The following is a 14543-nucleotide window of genomic DNA, read 5'->3' on the forward strand; positions in this document are numbered from 1 at the left end:
CATAAGAAGTCTGCTAGTTCCAGAAAATTTTGATTTCTAGTTACATTGAGCCCAAGCTCCGTCACGGCGACATAGAAAAAGTATAATTATCAAGTCTTGCGACATCATATAATCGTTAAGAAATCATGTCACTCATTACCCCGCTTACGCGTTCATCATCCGATCGACATCACCAAGCAACATTCTTGCATTCTTTTCAGTTGTCGGCCATTAATTGCATGTCGCTGGGCGCGGTTCTCTGGTTATATTGTGCGGGTTCTACATAAGGTCCATATGGAGGCTGAAAACCCAAACTCGGAGGAAGTAGAATCCGGCAATAATATTCACTCGACTCAAATACCAGGGAATTCCCATGAGAACAAGCACGAAGAGCAACTTGGGCATGACCATAATCTCGAACCCAATGCTACTGGGATTCAGCAAAGAATCCAACCGCGGACTTCTACAGGGAATCGTCAGGGCGATCTTGAGGGAAACAAGGAGCATCAGAGCCACGAGCATCAAACGTCCCAACCTGTTTGGTCGAAGGTATTTGACCGGGTAAGGGGATCACAGCATAATAGGGCATTCAAATTACCTCACCGCAGACCATCAAACACTTTTTACACCCAGGTTCACGATGGTCCTCTGCAGAGCCAGGAGAAATCATCCAATCTCAGTCATGAGCCCCAGCAAAGTCAAGAAGGTAGCGGTGATGGATCAGGCCAGTTCCAAACCTATACTAAGACTGCTGCCGAAACGGTGCATACTTTCTTGGGGCATAATACTCATGCCACATATTCTATGACTGCAAAGTTTGTCAACCCTTACATTGCCTCATTCGTTTGGTTCTAATCATTATAGCTTCGATTCTCCAGAGTCCTCCATCGACGAACACATCCATGATATTGACTACGTACCAGCCCCTGAACAATACAAACCTGGTCTTTTTGGAGCCCTCCTTGCATATAAGCTCGACCACTTGCAACAGGACTGGGCGAGCAAGCAAAAAACATTGCAGCCTCACATAGGTGTAACACCGAAGCACGATGTGAAAGCCCATCATCAAACCTATTCACTCACGACCTCGGTTCCCAGTTCCGGGACGTCAACTCCCAATAGAAAGGTTAAGTGGTACGAAAAGCCTGAGCAGGCGAACCCAACCGCAGCGGCTTTGATGCAAGCCGCTTTGTCATCTACAGGTCCCAGTATGGCAGGAATTGGCGCCATACCACGACCGAGGGCAATGCGTCCGAAATCAGCTGATATGATCTCCACAGCGGTTGACATTATTACACATGGCAAACACCAAAACCAACAGCGGTGGTCGAGCAGTACGCTTGAGAATCACGTGGGCCTAATCACAGAGGTAGCCGACATTATCGCCAGAAGAGATTATTTGATCAAACTCTGTGGTGCGCTCATGGAATATGGAGCACCAACCCATCGCATTGAAGAGTATCTCGGTGCTTCTGCCCGTGCCCTCCTCATTGACGCCGACTTTCTCCACATCCCAGGGGCTGTGATCTGCACGTTTGCGGATCGAACAATCCATGCCAACAATGTCGATATTGTCAGGAAGCGCGGTGGCCTCGATTTCGCTCGACTGAAAGATGTTTTTAATGTATACAAATGTGTCATTCATGACAAGTTGACCCCAGAGGAGGGTATCCGAGAGATTGACGCTATTCGCAAGCGACCTGATACCTATTCCGAGCTCTTCCGAATCTTCTTATTTGGCGTGGCTTCGGTTGTGGTCGGACCTTTTTCTTTCGAGAGCCGTCCCATTGACTTTGGTCCCATATTCCTTTTGGGCTGCACGATTGGCTTCATGACTATCAAAGTCGTTCCAAGATCCGAGCATTTCAGCAACGTTTTTGAGGTCTTTGCCTCCGTTATCGCGGCATTCGTTGCACGCGCTCTCGGGTCGATTCAGTACCACGATGGAGGGTATATCTTTTGCTTTTCAGCGATGGCACAGAGCAGTATTGCTATGATACTGCCAGGTTTCATGATGCTGAACGCGGCACTCGAATTGCAGGGTCGAAACCTGATCTCTGGCTCAGTCCGTATGGTCTATGTCATCGTCTACGTTTTGTTCCTCGCTTTCGGGTTGCTCATTGGTACAACCATCTTTGGACTGATGAAACATGACGCTGTTTCCTCGACAACGTGCGACATTCCGCCTTGGTTTGCCGCGGACATGAATTGGAAGCTGATTCACACCCGCTTTATTTGGGCGCCGTTATTTGCATGCTGCACGGGACTGATTTACCAAGCTCGATGGCGGCAGTTACCTGTCATGGCATTTATTGCTGTTTGTGGCCATCAAGCAAACTTCTGGATTTCGACTCAGCTGTCAAGCAACCCCCAAGTTGCGAACGCTATTGGCGCTTTCGTTATTGGCTGTATTTCTAACTTATACTCCCGGCTATTCCATGGCCTTGCAGCAACAGCAATGTTACCCGCGATTTACTGCCAAGTCCCTGGTGGTCTAGCATCATCTGGATCATTGGTAGCTGGTGTCACCTCTGCGAATGAGATTTCCGGGAATCATACAGCTAGCAGTACAACCCAAGACTATAACGGTAGCTCGGACGGAACCATCTTCAATGTTGGCTACAGTATGGTTCAGGTTGCTATCGGTATCAGCGTCGGGTTATACCTCAGCGCATTGGTTGTGTACCCATACGGAAAGCGAAAGAGCGCGCTTGGAAGCTTTTGATTGTATGATTATATGGATAAATAATGTTAGCGTAGGACAGTCCAGCCTTCCGCGCTTCACCCTTGGATTCTATGTAGATATGACATTCAGACTCCTCCCGAAGTACTGTGGTTATACCTCAAGGCTTCATTCATTAGTCCTTCTGATCAGCTGCTATTGCCCAGCAATCGACGTTCGATTGCCTACCATGAGATGCACTCCGGCTCAACAACTATTCATCCGTTGGCTCTCAGTAATGTCCTGTGGTTTTTCTTGACATGCTGAAACGGACATATGCAACCATACCAGCCGCTCCAAGCGCCATGGAGCCCGCGTAGAATATTGCCGGTCTGTATGCCTCAAATCCGCCTTTCTCACCCCCATATGCTTCTAACAAGTATCCAGCAATAGGAGCACCCAGCAGATATCCACCCGTCCAACCTGTCACCATCATTCCCATCGCAACCGAGACTCTTGCGCTACCAAAGACGTTCCCAACCACGGTCGGCATAATGGCGAAGAATCCTCCATTGCCCATCCCGTTGATAATCAAAAAGACAATCAGTGGTGCGAGGGAAGTTGAAACGGGCCATAACACTAGCATACTAATCGCACTGATGATGAGCGACAATAGGAGACTATTGACAGAACCAAGCTTGTCACTTAGTAGGCCACTGAGAACCCGGCCTAGAGCTGAGGAAAAGTTGAATGCTGCAAGTAGGGCTGCGCCCACTTGTGAGGATTGACCAATTGAACGCGCGTAGAGTGGTAAGAAGAAGGGAGGGACGAAGAGTGGAAAGGTTGCTTTTAGCTCGTCAGAATACTAAGTGATACCAGGCTAAGTGCTTAACTTACCAACGGTTCCAGCCAGAAAGAGCACGGTAAACTTTGGATCGCGGAACAGCCTCCTACTAGATGTCAGTGCCTTATCTCGAAGAGTGGGAAGGGTAAACCCACCATTCAACAAAGGTCGCAGTCTTAACGGGTGTCCTTTCTCTGATGAACCACGCGGCTGGGAACCCAGTTGCGCACGTAAGTATGCCGATCAGCCTGAACGCCCAGGCTGGACCGAGCCTCTCAACGATTGTAGACATGGACAAGCTGATCGCAGCGCCTCCAAGGCCTCCTCCAGCAAATACGATACCGTTAGCCAAGCCTCGACGATTTCGAAAATATTGCGCTGGTGTTATGGAGACAACCTGGTCACAGGAGTAACGTTCAATATCAGATCTTCGACTATCCGTGCCACCTGAGTACGAGCTTACCATAAAGCTGCAACTGACTCCATATCCCATGATACATCCTGCCGTGATGAACAAAGCCGCAACACTTTTCAGTGCCCAACCGCTTAGCATCTGTCCAAGTCCCATCAAGAAAACTCCAAGAAAGGCCACTTTTCTGGCTCCAATCGCTCTGACTAGACGTCCATTGATGATAGCAAAGGCAGCATTGCATGCAACCGCCAAAGACCCGATAAAGGCAAGTGTTGAGGCCTTGGAAAGCTTTGATTCCACAAGTGCATCCTGGATGACTCCCCAGCTGTATGTTGTGCCAACAAACCAGAAGGTGAGCAAGCTGCATGCTGCAACTATAACCCAGCCATAGCCACCATCGGGGGCACTTTCATCTGCAAGCCGGGAAGCTTGTACGACATTCTCGGCGGCTGAAATTCGTGTGGAGGTATTCCAGTCTTGAAGCTCCCTCACTGGTAACTCCTGATCACTAGAATCAGGAGCTATCCCAGGCTCGAGAGTAACTCGTGTCAAATGAACACGACCTTCAATCTGAGTGGAGGGCATTCGCGAAGTATATTGTCCTCAAGATGAGTTTAGAAGATCCCACAGAGAAGAATTTGAAGGGCGTTATTTCCCAGAAAAGGGGTTGAATCACCACTGCTCACAATTCCTCAACAACAATATAATGTCATCGGCGTCCCATGTGTGCTTGTCACCCATTTCAGAGGTAAAAGGCTGTGCTGAACATCGCATCTGAAGGAAAAAGCCACCCGCCTGGCTCGGTGCGCCCCGCGCCCTTGGTTGACAGCGATCATTCTGAAATTTTCATTGGTGGGGAGCTGGAAGATTCCCGGCCGTGGCCTGCGTCTGACTCATAACAAGTGTTCTTGAGTACTATACTATCTTCATATCTGACTTGGGTATATTCGATGGCGTACGAAAGGTTAACGTGCAATTTAAACGTCCACCTCCGTGATGATCGAAGCGGCATGCATGTCTAAACCCTCGTGGCTCCCTTCAGCAGAGTTCTACTTAAAGTGATTCGATAGGTTGACGAAGACTAGACTTTGCATGCTGCATTCGCCTTTGTTCAAGTAAAAACGAGTGTCATTTACTAACTACCAGAAAACTTCCCCAACCCGCGTGACTTGTCCTCTCAAGTTTCTCAACCACAGTCGGTCGAGTTCTCCTCACAAAGGTACCTTCCACACTCTCGGCCAAAACTATCTAGAACATTGAGCGAGCATCAGCATAGTGAATGTCCGGTACAGGAGAGTGACCCAAGCGAAGTAAATACTCAAATCAAACTCCCTTTTCCTACCCAAATTTCGTTGACAAAGGCGTACCTGAGATCAACCTCGTTCAGCAATGCTCCACTGGTCCAGAGTTTCCCATCCCTATGCCAGCGCTTTTCGTACCACTCGGTATCAGGAGACAGCTGTTGAGCCATGGGAAGCAAAACTCGCGGTGCGATCGCTGATTTCCCCTTGAGAACCCTGGCTTCCAGTGCCGACTGTATCCCTCCGCAGATTGTGACGAATACTGTAGCCTCTTCGTAGGCTTTACGCACATAAGCGAGCTTCTTCTCATTTGGTTTGTAGTTGACGTTGTGCGCTCCCATGATGGTAATGTCTAGAGTCAGAGCAGATTCACAATTGTGCTAAATTCGTTAGCACTAAACCATGTACATATTAATCAAGGATTTTATGATGACACAAGCCTGATAGAATGCTCACAGTAGGTTGCACGCTAAAGCCTCCAGTTAGCTTCTCCATTTCCCCAGTTTCATTCACCCAGTAGAAGTTCATATCAAGGCCTTCCTCCTTCAACTTCGGGTCCAAGATGGTCTCCGACCATTCATCGAGGAAACTTCTGGATAAGCCATACAGTAAATTGACTGGTGTCACATCTAGAGCCTCTGTCTCGCTATCCCTTTTCGTATGTTAGCCTAGCGTGGTAGTTGAGGTGTGGAAAGAAGGAATGATGTACCCTCCATGAGAATGACGCCCACAGTGAGTGTTCGGCCGGGCTTTCTAAGGTTGAGGGTGCCCTGGTCACTATTAACTCGACTTCTTCTGAGTTCTAAATCCGTCCTAATGTTTGGGCAAGGTTTTAGCTTGTGGACTCTTGGATCCTGCGAGAATACTGGAAGACTGAAGTTCCAATTCCTGAGCAGGTAACACATCTGTTCTTATACCTCTCGTAGTGGAAGTTCACCCTGTCCAACGACTTCAGTGGTACGTACAGCCCAATTCTTGCATCAATGTTCAGGAGAGGCTCCGAAGTTTGCTGAGAAATTTTCAGGCGCAGCATGCCGGCCTCACTACATTTTCTGTTTGAAGCAAGCGGTGTGGTTCTCTCGAGAACGCCACTTCGCCGGAATCCCACAGTCTTGAACCCTGTGTAAGGGCCATTCTTGTATCAAAGAACTGTTCTGCCTATTCGATTGATGCTGTTCAGTGTACCATTTAGTATGGCTTCGACAGGAGGGACCAGCTATGTTTCTGGTTCTAGAGCCCCATGCAGGAGTGGAGCCTCGCCCAGAAGGTTCATATTTTTAAGTTCGGCTTGGAACACAGACGAATGTCCTTCCGCCGAACCAATCGGAAAGAAAGACAACTTCAAATGGTGGCCGTGTCTCGACCACGATTTTCAATGTTTGATTTGAAGCCGCTATCCAAGTCGCCAGTACGTAAAACCTGGGGAACTTTACTTCGGCTTCAGACCTTGAGCAAAACTAGGAACATGAAAGAGGAACTCAAAGAATATCACACATGAACACGAGCCCAAAACTATCTTCAATCGCCGGTACCATAGTCGGTCCACAGTTGTCATTTCCAGCTCAACAGACCGCCTTAACGTTCTCTGATTTTGTCAGCTCATTTAACCGACGTTGCTTCTTCTCCAATCCCATCTCCCTACGCGTCTGCTCAACGCGTTTTCAGATACTCAGTGACCGCAGGTGCGATAGAGGGTCGACGAGACTCCTGTGTAATTGTGACAAGACTAGCTCGGCGCTGAGCTGCAGCATCTTCCGCACGCCCATGAGATGCGAGGACGTTCGTGACTGATGGGAGAACAGATGGTCGTCGAGGTGGCTGGCCGGCAGTGGAGTACTGCTCTGCGAGTTGATTTTGCTGATGCTCGTCGAATTCATCAATGACAGTGGTGGCAAACTTGCGAGCCGGCAATCTCTTGGCGAACAAGATATCGAGCTCATGGAATGTTCGGTCCTAGATATGACGTGAGTAACGGCACGGACAGCCTCTGGAGTTGAATACGAACTTTTGTCTCCGGAAGTCTGAAATACGCCCAAACAAAGACCAACCATGCACATCCACCCCAGACAAATCCTGTATACCCCTGAAGATTCCACGCGTTAGGATTCATGAAATAGTTTTCGAGTGTACCACCAATGACACCAGTAATATTAGACACGTTGCGAGCTAGACAGACGGTCTTTTGTCTGAGACGTGTGGAGCCAATCTCCGCAGGGAGAGCCCAACCTGTTTTCTATCAGTTGTGTCGTTGTTCAGTCGTTTGACTTGTCTCACCTAGTTGTCCTGCAGATAGTTGGAATGTAAAGGTCCATACTAAAGTCATGATGGCTTGCGCCCATCCGACGGATGTTTTGTTTGTCCATGGGTTGAGGATTCCAATGATGCACAACTCAATGGCCATGGCAGCCATGCCCCAAACGTAGACAGTTCTTCGGCCAAAGTAACTATTGAGAGTTAGTATAATACTTCGAGTTGGTGTTCTGGTCCATGCCAAAGAAGGGATGACTCACGGCATAAGCAGAAACCAGTTACAAAAGCAGGCAAAAAGGGCTAGAGCATTGGCACCTAGACCCAGCGAGTATGCAGCATCCGTGTCCAGACCGACTTGCTGGAAGAAATATGTGGATGCGTAAGCGAAGCACAGACCGCATACCAGCTGACCTCCAAAGACAACACATGCGATTTCAGTGCGTCGCAGCTCAAAGCCTTTAAAACAGTCCCAGTATGTAGTGCCAACAGAGAGCTGTTCTTCGAGATTATTGGTGTAGACAATCTGTGCCAATGTTCGCTTGGGGTCCAGCATCGGAGATGGCGTTTGCAGGCGACGGATAGACTTTTCCGCCTCCTCCAGCCTGTTGTGTCGAACCAGATGATATGGTGACTCTGGTGCAAAGAATATCAAGGGAATCAGGACAATTGGCCAGGCCCATTGGAGAGAGTATGGGATGCGGTAGCCCCATTGATCTCTGCGACTCACTAGCCCTCTGAGGATTCCGGCACTGATAAATTGGCCAATGATAAAGCACATGTTGGTGTAAGAAGTGAAGTAGACGCGGATCTGAACAGGGAGGACCTCCGATGCGTACGCAGGGGCTGTGGTAGCGAACTATGGGATTGTAAGTTGGAGTTCTATTTTTGTCATGTTTCAGGGCAGGAAAACTTACGATTCCCCATTCGAAACCGAGCAAGATCTGGCCAACTAGGAGAACTTGTTTCGAAGGAGCAAAGAAGACGATAAAGAGGAAGCAGCTCATGACACAAAGAGTATAGAGAAGTACTTTGCGAGGACCGAAGGCAGCAACAAGCCAGCCATTAAGGATCGTACCGATGATTGATCCGCAGCCTGTCCGTCTATATCAGTAGACGTTGCAAAGGGCATTTCTTGCAAGTATAGCTTACCTGCACCTTGACCCAAACCAGTCTGCCAGGCAGCTGTCAACGAGTAACCAGTCGGTGTCTGCTTAGTGACCCCTACATAGTCACCGTACTTGATCTGAAAAGATGCTATCTTCTGGTCAGCGTCATGTATATTAATTCTTGACTTACCTACGGTATGCGTAGAAGTTTCCAAGAAGATTGGTATCGTAACCCTCCATGATGACGCAGGTAGATATGGCAAGGCACCAGAGGATAGCCTTCCTGTACGCCACTAGGGCTTGTCGAACAGTCATTTCCTTCTCGTCTCGAGCATAATCGTGTGCGGCGACACTCAACTTTCGATCGCCCCATTGTTCCTCTCTCCACGATCGATCGAAGTTGCCGTTGGCCTCATCGACTTGGGAGGTCTCGCGAATCTTGTCGTCCATTTTGAAAACCGAGTCGTTGGGAACAGAGAACTAGAATGATAAAGTTGCCGTGGTCGCTTGAGTTGAATTAATGATCTCCCTCGATAGACATCAGGTGGTTTATGTAGAATTATGGTGTAGCATGCGACCCCAGCCATCGGGTACTCGAGATGCTTCGGACATATCAAACCACGCCACTCTAGAACGTCGCATAGAAGGCTGCAGATGGTGGAAAACGACGGACTTTGGCTCAACAAACCATCTAGCGACACATACTTCGCGAAGATTAGCGTGAATGGCTTCGCGAGGCGAAATACTTCCATCCTCTGTGCTGGTGGATTGGGGAGAACTGGAAATCAGGTATTCGGCCGCCCCTTGGGGGGGTTTGACAACGTTCCCCGCAGCAGGCGATCTCTGTCTATAGTCCATGGACTTGAAGGAGTGCTAAGATCGCGGTGGATCAGCGTTTCCCGCCTGTTCGCCGCCATTTCCGCCTGTCAGCTGGTCCTCGCCAGAGATCGTAGCGCCAGAGCTATTGTGGCTGGGGACTAGGCTCTATCAGTGAAAGAGCCAAGAACAGACTTTTATGTCTTGTATTCCTCAAGATTTGATGTTTTTATATCATTTGACCACTCAGAGTGGCGTAGAGCTTTAACAGAACGCAATTCGAAGATAGATGAAGTCTAATGCTGCTGTAGTATGGATTGCACATCACATACGGGAACCTAGCAAGTAAGTACCTAATTAGTAACGTTGTGGTTTTGGGCCTTTAGCTTCCCTAATTTCACATTGGTCAAGTGAGATTCGGGCCTTGTTCTCGGGAATTCGTGTCTGGTCAGCATGAAATCTCTTTGAGTGCCTTGAATTAAAGGCATGGTTGCTCTGGCTCTTCACGGGGAACGATATGGCCTGCTAGAGTGCGACATTCGTCTCAGCAGTTTAAGTTTTCCGCGTGTGGGCGGTATACAGGTGACAGTTTCTCGCGATCCCCGACAACCCACTACCCAGAGCAACGGCTTACGAGTAGCTTGCGGAGAACCCTGCTCACATCATGCTCCACCTGCGAGAAACCTTTTAACGAGACTGGGGTAATCGGCCGAGGCGGCTGACAAGCGACTCTATGGGGCTTGAGAGGTAAGTTCTACGCCTTGAGACGTCACTACTTGCATGGCAGAGACTCCTTTCCAGTCTGTGGCGACTAGTTCATACGGGTGGCTGTCCATTGGCGGTCAGTATTCATGCCATTTCCACGTCCATGTCTTCATCCCTCAGTCCCTGTAGCTGGAAAATTGGCTGGATCTGCGGGGTTCGCCTCGCAGAAAGTTTCGGCCAAATGTGATCAAGGGCTACACCAATGAGGAACGAATGGCTCGGAGTTGTTGCTTCTTGCTTTTGATTGATCTGAAGAGCTTGTGAACACCAAGGTCCAGGTTTCTCTCTATTATTCCCATCAGCATGGGGATGGGACCTCGCTGCCTGTCCTGCCTCAATCGAGCCTTGCAAAAGCACCTCCTGGCAAGTCCGTTGAATGGACGTCGAAATCCACAGAAGTTCAAGCTGAACGTGGCATGGGATGTTGAGCAGTCGCAAGTTTGCACTCTCTCTATCTGGTACAGAGACAGAATGCGATATCTGCGATGGAAGACAAGGTTGTCCATCCGTCAGAGCTACTAGAATTTGCGATCTTGCCAGCAAGCGCTCGACATGATTATGAAAGAACATTGAAATTCAATGACACCGCGGGCACTTCCACCCACTCTGTGCGAGGGGAGTCCATCATCACTGAAAATGACTATCCAAGTCGAGGACTTCAACGGCTGGAATCATGGCTTTCAGGCTTTCCAACGATCAGTACCGCCGCTCTTACAGCGAACCAGGCCGAGCACAGGATGAAGTTTCGAGCCGCGCTGAGAATCTACCCGAAAGCCATCGCCTGGGCGGGTATGATATCTCTTGCCATAATTATGGAAGGTTATGACACTGCCCTCGTCACATCTCTCTATGCTTTCAACGAGTTCCAACAACAGTATGGAATTCCGGACCAGAACGGCCAATCTCAAATCACGACGAAATGGCAAGCTTCTCTAAGCAATGGATCCACAGTGGGATCGATCATTGGCCTCTTTGCGAATGGGATAGTGACGGAAGTCATTGGATACCGTCGAACCATGCTGGGCGCCCTCATCCTTCTCGGGATATTCGTCTTTCTTCCATTTTTTGCTTTCAATATACAGACTCTGTTGGCAGGGCAGTTTCTCTGCGGCCTTCCATGGGGTGTGTTCTCTACCTTGTCGACAACCTATGCAGCAGAAGTCATGCCACTCAGTCTCCGAGGATACTTGACCAGCAACATCAATCTCTGTTGGTTGCTGGGGCAGTTCGCCGCGCTTGGAATTCTCCGTGGATTAGCCGGAGTGCGGTCGACCTGGTCTTTCCGGATACCCTTTGGGCTTCAATGGGCGTGGATCTTGATCATCATCGTGCCAACCTGCTTCGCACCAGAATCGCCTTGGTGGCTGGTGCGGCATGGTAGAAAGGAGCAGGCGAAGAAGGTGTTGATGCGATTGAGGCGTGCTACTTCAGACCGGGAGCTAGACAACACCATCGCCATGATGGAACACACTGACCGAGTGGAGAAATATTCAAGTGCAAAGATTGAGAGGTCAAAGCCCAGCCGGTTCAGCGATACCTCGTACGCTGCCTGTTTCCGGGGGTCCAACCTGAGGCGAACAGAGATAGCCTGTATGATATTCATGACACAGAATATGTGTGGGCTGCCTATCATCGGCTACGCCGCATACCTGTACAAACAGATGGGCTTTGACGAGCGCCGCAGTTTTGATATTACTCTTGGTATGCAGGGTCTCGGGATTCTCGGCGCGTTTGTGTCCTTGGCCTTGCTCAAATATGTCGGACGTCGCCGCACACTCTATCTCACTGGGCTCGGACTGCTTTTTGTGACGTTGATCGCAGCAGGGGTAGTAAGCTGTCTTCGTGAGAGTCGAACAACTCTATGGGTAACAGCTGCCTTGATGCTGCTGGTCATTTTCATCTTCGACTCCACAGTTGGCCCGGTCACGTATTGCCTTGTTGCAGAGCTCCCATCTAACCGTCTTCGAGTCAAGACTGTCGTTCTGGCTCGTGTTGCATACAACATCAATTCCATAGTTACCAATGTTCTTATTCAACGGATGCTGAACCCGTCAGCATGGAATTGGAGGGGCAAGGCCTGCTTTTTCTGTGCTCTTCTCAATTGCCTATGTTTTGTGTACTGCTTTTTCAGGTTACCCGAGACTCGAGGTTTCAACTTTCACGAACTTGATATTCTGTTCGAGAAAGGAGCCGATGCGCGGAAATTTGCAACATTTCAGGGGATTTTGGAGAGAAGTGGCTACTACAGTTTGATTGAAGAGGACTCGGCCTGATGATGGAACCAGTGAGATGTTAGTGAAGCGTATAAAATGACCTCATGAGAGGCATAGAAATGATCCCCGAATCGAGCCGGACCTAGCAATGGATATATCCACGTGCTGTGGCCATCTCTCAATATGTGACATTGTCTACCTCTGGGCGTGAGCCATGGTGCCACTTGGGTGTAGTAATTACTTGATTGTCCGCCGGCCTGAGGATGCTCTGGAAATCCAATCCAGAACCCACGTACATCCCGGGCTGCTCAAGTGAATTTGTGTGGCATGGATCAGCAGTAACCCGACGACACAATTTCATCAACACTATCATAAAAGAATGTACACAACTCCCACGCTGATGCTTCGCTAACGGACTGGCGCTCGGCTGTAGATTGCTAGAAAACTAATGATCTGACTCAAACATTGTCCAAAGACTTTTGTTCACTGTCGCTCGCAGATAGCAAATGTTCCCTTCCCATGTCTCAGTTATGCAAAGCCGAGATTTTGGAGGATTGCTTTGGCTTCATTTTGCGGAAGGCCGGCAACGCCCATCGCTTGGACTATGTTGCCTCGTCGTAGTCGCTGAAGGCCAACGGCTACCTTCCATCCCTCGCTCTGAGAAAGGATAAAGACATACTTTCGACCTTCTTGCTCTCTGATGGTTGCCCGAAGCACATGCATTCCGTTGATTTCGCAGCTCTGTGAAACAATCTGGTTAGCATGGTCACTTATGAAGGCAGTTTGTTGAGGTCGAGAAGGGGTCCCAGTCAATGTGGTAGGGCTGGGAAAAGGGCGGGTGTGCCGCGATGACTCGAGATCTGGCCTTTGAGAAGAAAACGGGAATACCATACCTCTGCGAGCTTCATCGTCCATGCCTTGACATCCCACTCGCGTTGGGCGACTCCTCGAACATCATCATCTATGAAGAATCCCTCGGTCGTGATGCGAAGGATCAGGCCATCGGTCACATTACCTTGACCTGATATCAATTGGGAGACGGGCGTACGCATGAAAGCATTGTTGAAAGCGAAGACGCCTTTCAAGATTATCTTGTCGGGGTCTTTGGTGGAGTAGGGTCCTCGCGCCGAAGGAGGAGGGGTGGTCCTGGCCGTGCTCTGTGAGGGCGCGTATGAGGACTCGGAATACATCGAGGCGGCAGAGTTTGCTTTGTGGGTCTGTTTCGGCCGGTCGTACGGTCGGAAGGAGTAGGCATCGTCCTCTCGCTCGGTCCTGGCAGATGGCATGGGGGGCCGTTTTGGTGAGGCTGGGGCGTGAGCCTGGGCTTCTGCTCGAGCCTTGGCTGCTGCATCAGCGAGGGCTTGAGCCTCCGCTCTGGTCTTCTCCTTCTCCTTCTCCATTTCGGCTTTGATGGCGGCGGCAGCAATGGCAGCGGCCTTTTCCTCCCTCTCCTTCTTCTCCTTCCGTTCACGTTCAAGTCGCTCCGAGGCGTCCTTTTCTCTCTGTTTCTGTCGTTCCTTTTCGAGTTCTTCCCTCCGTCTCTTGAGCTCTTCCGCTCTCTTGCGTTCTTCTTCTCTCTTTCTCGTTTCCTCTCGAGCCTTCTCCCAGCTGGACTTGGTGCCTGTGGTGTTTGCCTTGGTATTGGCTTGCGGGGGTGCCCTTTGCCATGAAGATTGGGGTGGAGGGTTACTGGGGCCAGGATTGGGATTGGGTGGCGGCGGAGGGGGAGACTGAGGTGGAGGAGTGTGTGTCTGGGGCGGTGGTGCGCCAGTGGCGTAGTGCGATGAATTAGGTCCCTTACGATCGCCTGAGCCCGTGTTGGCCCGCGAGCTCTCGCCGGTGGACGAGTGTGCCCATTCGCCCTGTGTTTTGCCAAAAGCCCAAGCGACTACGGCGATGCCACAGATGAGCATGAGGACGCCTCCGCCTCCTCCATTGATGGTGGTGAGCAGCCAGTCTTTGATGACGGGGACGGCGGTGGTGTAGATAAAGAAGGATGCGGCGGTGCAGAAGCAGCCAGCCAGGAAGCTGTTGCGCTGAGTCTGTAAGGAGGGCAAGTAGAGGAAACCAGAGCCGGAGGAGTGGGGAGGAATGACAAAAATGTCATATTTGCCATCTGGGAGCCCGCCTGAGCGGCCGCCGTGTTGGTTTGAGCCATGGGGGGGCGGCGGCGGAGGTGGCGGCTCCATGAGAGC

At 50.0% G+C, this 14543-nt stretch overlaps 6 protein-coding genes across 6 annotated transcripts; 2 read left to right on the plus strand and 4 right to left on the minus strand.

Annotated features, from left to right (window-relative positions):
• Positions 1–1189: 1189 nt before the first annotated feature.
• A1O9_06665 (uncharacterized protein) lies at positions 1190–2704 on the plus strand (the record flags this gene model as incomplete). The annotated part of the gene is made up of 1 exon (XM_013405875.1): positions 1190–2704. One exon carries the CDS (start codon positions 1190–1192, stop codon positions 2702–2704), a length of 1515 nt encoding a protein of 504 aa, XP_013261329.1.
• Positions 2705–2933: 229 nt separating this feature from the next.
• A1O9_06666 (uncharacterized protein) lies at positions 2934–4482 on the minus strand (the record flags this gene model as incomplete). The annotated part of the gene is made up of 4 exons (XM_013405876.1): positions 2934–3487; positions 3539–3591; positions 3641–3882; positions 3949–4482. 4 exons carry the CDS (start codon positions 4480–4482, stop codon positions 2934–2936), a joined length of 1383 nt encoding a protein of 460 aa, XP_013261330.1.
• A 733-nt stretch (positions 4483–5215) lies between these two features.
• A1O9_06667 (uncharacterized protein) lies at positions 5216–5539 on the minus strand (the record flags this gene model as incomplete). Its single annotated transcript, XM_013405877.1, has 1 exon — positions 5216–5539. The coding sequence occupies one exon, from the start codon at positions 5537–5539 to the stop codon at positions 5216–5218; it is 324 nt and encodes a 107-aa protein (XP_013261331.1).
• Positions 5540–6848: 1309 nt separating this feature from the next.
• A1O9_06668 (uncharacterized protein) lies at positions 6849–9004 on the minus strand (the record flags this gene model as incomplete). The annotated part of the gene is made up of 7 exons (XM_013405878.1): positions 6849–7151; positions 7204–7424; positions 7473–7642; positions 7709–8304; positions 8363–8541; positions 8598–8702; positions 8749–9004. 7 exons carry the CDS (start codon positions 9002–9004, stop codon positions 6849–6851), a joined length of 1830 nt encoding a protein of 609 aa, XP_013261332.1.
• A 1616-nt stretch (positions 9005–10620) lies between these two features.
• A1O9_06669 (uncharacterized protein) lies at positions 10621–12408 on the plus strand (the record flags this gene model as incomplete). The annotated part of the gene is made up of 1 exon (XM_013405879.1): positions 10621–12408. One exon carries the CDS (start codon positions 10621–10623, stop codon positions 12406–12408), a length of 1788 nt encoding a protein of 595 aa, XP_013261333.1.
• Positions 12409–12876: 468 nt separating this feature from the next.
• A1O9_06670 (uncharacterized protein) lies at positions 12877–14537 on the minus strand (the record flags this gene model as incomplete). Its single annotated transcript, XM_013405880.1, has 2 exons — positions 12877–13101; positions 13242–14537. 2 exons carry the CDS (start codon positions 14535–14537, stop codon positions 12877–12879), a joined length of 1521 nt encoding a protein of 506 aa, XP_013261334.1.
• Positions 14538–14543: the final 6 nt, after the last annotated feature.

This window comes from Exophiala aquamarina (genome assembly GCF_000709125.1).
Source record: "Exophiala aquamarina CBS 119918 chromosome Unknown aczIA-supercont1.4, whole genome shotgun sequence".
NCBI lineage: Eukaryota > Fungi > Ascomycota > Eurotiomycetes > Chaetothyriales > Herpotrichiellaceae > Exophiala > Exophiala aquamarina.